The 6,666-nt window shown below is 37.3% G+C and overlaps 1 protein-coding gene across 1 annotated transcript in view; it reads left to right on the top strand.

Moving 5' to 3' along the window:
- Nucleotides 1-6,666, top strand: part of BCL2L13 (BCL2-like 13 (apoptosis facilitator)) — a 33,465-nt gene that overhangs the window by 13,460 nt on the left and 13,339 nt on the right. The window contains exons 4-5 of the mRNA XM_010292972.1: nucleotides 588-657; nucleotides 6,382-6,525. Coding sequence (XP_010291274.1) covers nucleotides 588-657; nucleotides 6,382-6,525 — 214 coding nt within the window. The remainder of the gene's footprint in view (nucleotides 1-587; nucleotides 658-6,381; nucleotides 6,526-6,666) is intronic.

Below are 6,666 nucleotides of genomic sequence, written 5' to 3' on the forward strand. Positions count from 1 at the left end.
GGAAGTGGGGAATTTCATCACCAAATTCAGAGAAGTAGAGATGCGATGAATCTGAAGTAGAGGTATCTACTGAAATACAAAGGAGGTTTTGTGATGAAAAGTTCTGTTTCTTGCAAATAAAAACTTCAACTGTAACATAATGTGGTCAAGCAGCCTGTGTTGGTTCATAGCCTATATTGTTTATAAAAATTTTACTCTCCGTTGACCTCTATCTCACATGTGAAATTCTCAATGGAATTTTTTTATCTCTAAAGTCTAAAACTATAAAAAATTATATGGAAGAGCTTAGAAATTTTGGTAGCATATCAGCAAAGCTACTTATCTAATGTCCTTTAAGCTGTAGACTGTCAAATTATTATGTAATTCATTTAATCAATTATATGAAATTATATAACTGGGAGAAGGTAGTGCCTTCCTGATTCTGTTTGGTGCTGGTTGTTTATTTCCTGAAATGCGAGACTTGTTAGCTCTTGAAAATTATCTGTAATACAGGTGAAAAAATTTGTTCTCTGGAAGCTGAGAATTTTATTTTATTCATGTTCTTTTGTTTCCTTTTATAACTTTCAGTGTTGGTTTAACTTCTGCAGGCCGGTGACATATCAAGAATATCGAGAGCGGACACAAGAGACAGCTGCTCATGCCAGTGGATGGAACAAGGTACTAAATAAGTGACTTTCACTTTGAGATCTCTTGTATCTATTTGATGTCCATGCTGTTTTTTACGAGGTATGGTTATGCTTCAGAAGGAAAAAGAATCAAAAGCACACACTTGTTTTTACTATGACATAATTTTCGCTCTCAGAATAGTAGATGTGGACATAATATGTAGTTTTTAGACAATTTAGCCAGAAGTTATCTAATGGAAGTATTGGGTCAGTCTTCCTTTATTATAGTAAAAAGAAAAGTTAGTTGTTGCTTGACTTTTTTTTGTTTAACAATAATCACTAAAAATACTTAAATTCCCAAGAGATATTTATTGTTTTAGCAGTTTGGTAATGAAATCTGAGATGGATATTTTCATAGCATTTCTCTACTATTTCTTTGCTCCCACCTCAGGCTCAAAATATGTGTAAAAAAAGTACTAAGCATGGTGAAAATAAAAATTGATAGTATCTTCACAATATTTAAATTGTTCAGAAAACATAAGGATGGTGTGCCTACCTGCTTTCAGAAGTAGATATCTCAAATTGTAAGCTTCTTTTTAAAACAAAACGCAAGTCTATTAAATGGACTATCGTACAATAGTTTTAATGTAGAATGAGTAGAATTAGCGTTCCCAGATCCATCTTTCATTCGTCATTCACATCCATCATCTGAATCTCTTTCTGATGGGTTCAGTGGACATCCGAAAAAGAATGGAAGAATGAAATAACTGTTTGCAAATTTAATCGCAAATTGTGTGTTAAAACTTAGTCTGAAGTTTAAAATGGAACAAGACATCTTTTTTCCCTCTTTACATTTTGGTTTCCCAGAAATACTTTTCCTTAACTAGATTTCGCTGCTTACTTCAGAAAGTGATCATCTAACCAAGGGTGTGGGCACTTCTAACGCAGTTTATTAAACACTGCTTGACAAGTTACTGCCCATGGCTCCAGCAATTATTATTGGTGTGTGCTTTCAGTTTATCATCTTGTGATTCATAGCATTTTAGTTTAAATAACCATGACATCTGATGATTAAGAAGGTGGCTTAAGCTAGCACATTTTACTTTTCAGTTGGTGAAAAGTAAAAACAAGCATAAAACCAGTCATTGTGGATCAGTTGGCAAGGGAGGAGGTAGATGGAGCTTGTGAGTTCCCTACTGTGTCTCCATATGCTATTGGTACACACCTCTTGAAGGCATAGCCCTGGGTAGATGGGATCAGCTGCATTTGGGGTTCTATGGTTCAGCCTTCATTGGTGCCACATTTGTGCAGCCCCTGTGGCTAGTGAATTTTGGTCCCCATTAGCTTGTGATTGAGAATATCATCCAGAAGATGTCTTTGTCATCATCTTTGCTTACCCGTAACATTTGTTGCTACAGAACTTACAGTCCACAAGCAAACCGGAATGGAAATTTTGTAGATAGGACAGCATCTGTTTGTATTGTTTTTGTGGTAGTTTGATGCATCAGGAATGCCTAGCAGTTCCTTTAATAATACTTGTTTTGAGGAAATGGAATACATTTATGTTGGTTTCATTTCCTTTTAAATTCCTTCATCATCTTAATCAGAATCGTATTTTATAACAGAAGAGATCAAGATACCTTTCCTCCAACCTCAACCTAGCTTCATTTTCACTCTAAAGAAGAAACTGTTAGAAAAAGAATTTTTAGAAGTAGCTATAAATGGACATAGCGTTAGGTCTAATTAGCAGGCGTATAGCAGCAAAATGAGGCTGGCCTCAAGTTTGTGAAAATCTGAAGGATGTATATTTAAATTGACTCTATCAGGAGAAGTGAAGCTTGCTCCCTTTTATGACTACAGAATAAGAAAATGTACAACTAGCAGAGCTAGACGAACAGATTAATAAATCGTTCCCTGTTACATGCTCACGGGCCTTACATATCCTATAGTTTCTTGGGTGGAGCTGAAATTGAAGATGCACAGTAGCTGTGGAAGATGTCAAAAGGGGTGAAAATGTGGAAATGCCTTCCCACAGACAGAGTTCTGTGTGATTGAGGCTTGTGGTTTGATCCAGACTAGAAGAAATAAAGCAACTGAAGCTAGTAGATGAAATGTGTTTTCAGTTATGTGTAAGCTCTATCTGTTGTGCTCAGTAGTGGCATCTTGCACAGCAAGATGTTCTTTTTGCTTTCAGTAGCCTATGAACTAGTACCTAAAAATCTCACTTTTAATTTCTGAGCCTTTGCTGTTGTAGGTGTGTATTATTATATGTATGTATGTATAAAAGCCCCAGCTCTTTAATATATAGAATGAGATGCACTCAGAGTGCCACGCTGATCCCTTAAAGGCCCAATATCTCTGTGGCATAAGTGGACTCAAAGTAGTCTTTGCAAACCTTCCTTGGTGTTATGTGTATGAGAGACATGGCATGCACAGGTAAGCACAGACTTCTGGGATTACCTGGCTGGCAAGCTCATTGGAGGTTGACTGTGGGCAAAGGCTTGTAAACTGTAAACCAGTTGGGAAGGTGTAATTTTTTTAGTCACACCAGTTTTCAAAGAACCTATTCCTTATACAAGCATGAGCAGAAAGAATGAGCTTCTAAATATAGCTGTTATTTTTTTCCATTTAAAAATGTGGACATTTTCCAGAGTGCAGTGGTATGTTTGAACTCCTGAAGAGATTTAGTTAGCTGACTAGCGCATGGGATGTAAAGGAATGTTTTTGGTCACTAAAACATGAATATCGATCTGAATGAGGAAATATTTCAGGGTAAACTAATACATAGGAACATCAGTTCTTCCATTAACAACCCACAGAAGCAAAGTTTACCCACAGACATTAGAAGTGCTGGTTCTCAGTAAAAAAATTTCAGGAAAATAAATGATTTCATGTATTCATCCCAGAAACTGTGATGTGTAAATAGTAGGTGTTGGATGTTGGATTCTGAATATGTTGGATTCTGTGAAGAAAAGGAGGAGTCTTCACCTTGTGTTTGAAATAAGGCTGTCATTAAAACAAAACAAAACAAAACCAAAACTGCCTCAAAGTTAGAGCAAATTATATTTCTGTAATAAAATAAAATAAATTTTAAAAAATCAAATACTCCATTGTTGAGTTTTTCTGCTTTTTGCTTAAAATTGAATATTATATACATACTCCAAAATACATAATCCCACTGTTGTACATCAGATAAAAGGATAATAAATACTGATATTGAGGGTCAACTGAACCGGTAAGTAGGTTAGCAATCATCTTGATGTCCCATTTTCACTGATCAATGGAGCCAACGAATAATACAACAAAATATAGGAAATAATAATATAAAAAATTAGATTAATTTTATGCTGAAGTAGTCAAAAGGTACACAGAAGTGGCAATTACTTTGGATATAGCTTCTTCAAAGTCTCTGAACTTTCTTTGTAATTTTTTGGCATACATTTAAATTTGTAATATTGTACTATGGGGTTGAAATAGTATAAGTGACAGAACTCTTTCACTTACACAATTAATCAGAAATCTTCTGATAGTAAAGTGTGGGGGTTTTTTTACTGATTCCCTAGAAGTTTTCTCCTGCCAACTATTTTCTGGCATGCTGTGCTTGATATTGTGTATGTTTTTCTTCAATCAAAATATAAATAGCCCCTAGCATTCCTTCCTAGGCATACTAGTGGAGGGAAGTGCAGTTGCTTGGAATTGCTACGGCTATATTTTAACTTTGGTCTAGTTAAATCTTATCACCATTCACATAGCTACTCTTACATACAGAAAGCTGTTGTTAACCTTTACGGAAGTATTGTGACGGTAATTTCTTTCATGAATTTAGGGATAGTATCATGCAAACCTGTTCCTGTTCCTACTGGTCTCAAAGGTGGAATTGTCTACAATTTTGGTGGGAAAGGAAAACCAGGCTGTGTTTGTTGGGCTGCATGGGACTGGATATTAGAGCTTGAATTTGATCCTTTGCTCTGAGGCCTGCGGAGGCTTGCTAAACTTGGGAGGAGTGGATGGATTAGATACTTAAATTGGCAAAGGAAGGAGGCAGCAATCATGTTCAATATGCCAACATTTGAGCTCCCTTCATTTCCTAAGCTGCCTTTTTTTGCCTTTGTTTCTTTTGCCTTCAGCTTAAAGTAAATGTCAAATATTTTGAGATCTCAATGTTCATGCTGTTGTAGAGTGGGTGTGCCCAAAGCCTCTGAAAGATGCCTAGTCTTGACAGCGTGCTTTTTTTTTCCTTTGATCCAAAAAGATTGACATTTCTTCTGACACTTCCCTCACCTTGACCTACTCCTTATGTTTGTGCACTGTAAGCTTGCACCTCTTCTGCCTCTGAGTTGAGATTAATTACAAGAAACTCAAAAACCCCCAAGGCTTTTGAAATTGAAGCATTGTCTCATTCCTAGTTAAGTGACTACAGTGTTAACTGTGCAGCCCAGAAGAACGGTACTGTAACCCGTCTGTCATTGTATTGGATTCTCAGTTGTTAATCAGCTGGAACATCTTAAATTTAGCAGATTACAGGCATTATTAAGCCCCCATCTGTTTTTAGCAGTCCATCTCAGTGTGACTCCACCATAGATTTAGTACAAATCTCAAAACCCAGCCTACTTTTCCATCTTCCTCCAGCCTTGCATCCTAAGGTGTGATTTCTCAGAATAGTATAATGGAGGATGTTTACAGAAAAGAAGATCAGGCTGAAGGAGGAAGAGACTGGGAAAGGAAGGAAGCATTTGGACTTCAGTCTGAGCAGTAGTATTGGCCAGCATCTGCCTTGTGCAGCTGTGGAACAATATTCTTATTTGCACAGTGAGTAGATGTGCAATGCAGTTGTCACGAACTAGGTGCAGTAAAACATACAAATATTTTTCTCTTGTATCATAATATCACTTTTTCAGATGCTAATGACTTCAATTCATACCAGTTTCCTGAACTTGGCAAAGTGTTGCATATAAACTTTGCCCAGAGGGCCACTTGCGTGCTCTGGGAGAATAAATTTAGAGTTTAAATGTTCGACTGCATGTTGTTTAGGCAAACAAAAACATAGTTTCAGAAGGAAGTGTCTGGAACTGCGTAATACGAAGGAGGTGGGTTCACAGAGTGCTACTACATCTTACAGAGCAATTCACATTTGGGTTAAGGCTGAGTGTTTGGAAGGAGGAATGGTAGTAGGAAATGAGGGAGGGAATTCTGTACGTGTTAAATTTGGCATAGGAGGGAGAGTAACATGGAGAGGGGTTTGTGTTTGCTATTTTAAACATGTCTGTAATGTTATGCTGCTGGGGGGAGTTGCTTCTTTCTGTCCTGTCTGAAAGCCAGGTGTGAACTTCTGAAGAGACTGTTTAGTGCAGTGTATCTATTTAAGAACGGGTATGAGTTTGCTGTTGAAATACAGTTTGAATGCATATCCCTTCAAGCTATTTATAATGTTGCATCTTTCCACTTACCAGGTAGCAAGTTCTGGACCTGTCCTGGTTCTTTACCTGATTATTGTGTTTGAAAAAAATGGGGCTTAAGAGAGCACTGCAGTCCTGTTCTGTGAAAATCTCAATTTAGGCTGTGGTGTTTTGCTTATTAGATTGAGTGCTTCTTTCTTACTGAATTGTATTGTGTTTCTGCTCTGTGTCTTCACAAAAATGAAGTGTATGGTCCCTGATAGCTTTGGACTTGGTAGATTCAGACCTTTTCTGTGGACCACATGAATTCTCCTGTTTCACCTGCATAGTAGTATTGATAATGCTTTCTGCATTTATTCACAATTCTTGTTTTTTTTAAGGTCTTGGTACCCCTGGTTCTGCTACAACAATTTCTGATGGAGTTAACCAGACGGGGCCAGGAACCACTAAGCGCGCTTGTGAACTTCGGGGTGACATATCTAGAAGACTATTCTGCAGACTATATCATTCAGCAAGGAGGATGGGTAAGAAGACAATGCTTAATTTTCATACGTTGTTCAAAGCTTATTTCTAAGTGTGATACTGGTCTTAATAGGAGTAAAAGCTAAGAGGGGTTGCTAGAAGTAAGCAGATGAGAGAAGGAATGCCCCAGAAAAAGGGGGGGG

Source organism: Phaethon lepturus, unplaced genomic scaffold (assembly GCF_000687285.1).
Source record: "Phaethon lepturus isolate BGI_N335 unplaced genomic scaffold, ASM68728v1 scaffold5978, whole genome shotgun sequence".
NCBI lineage: Eukaryota > Metazoa > Chordata > Aves > Phaethontiformes > Phaethontidae > Phaethon > Phaethon lepturus.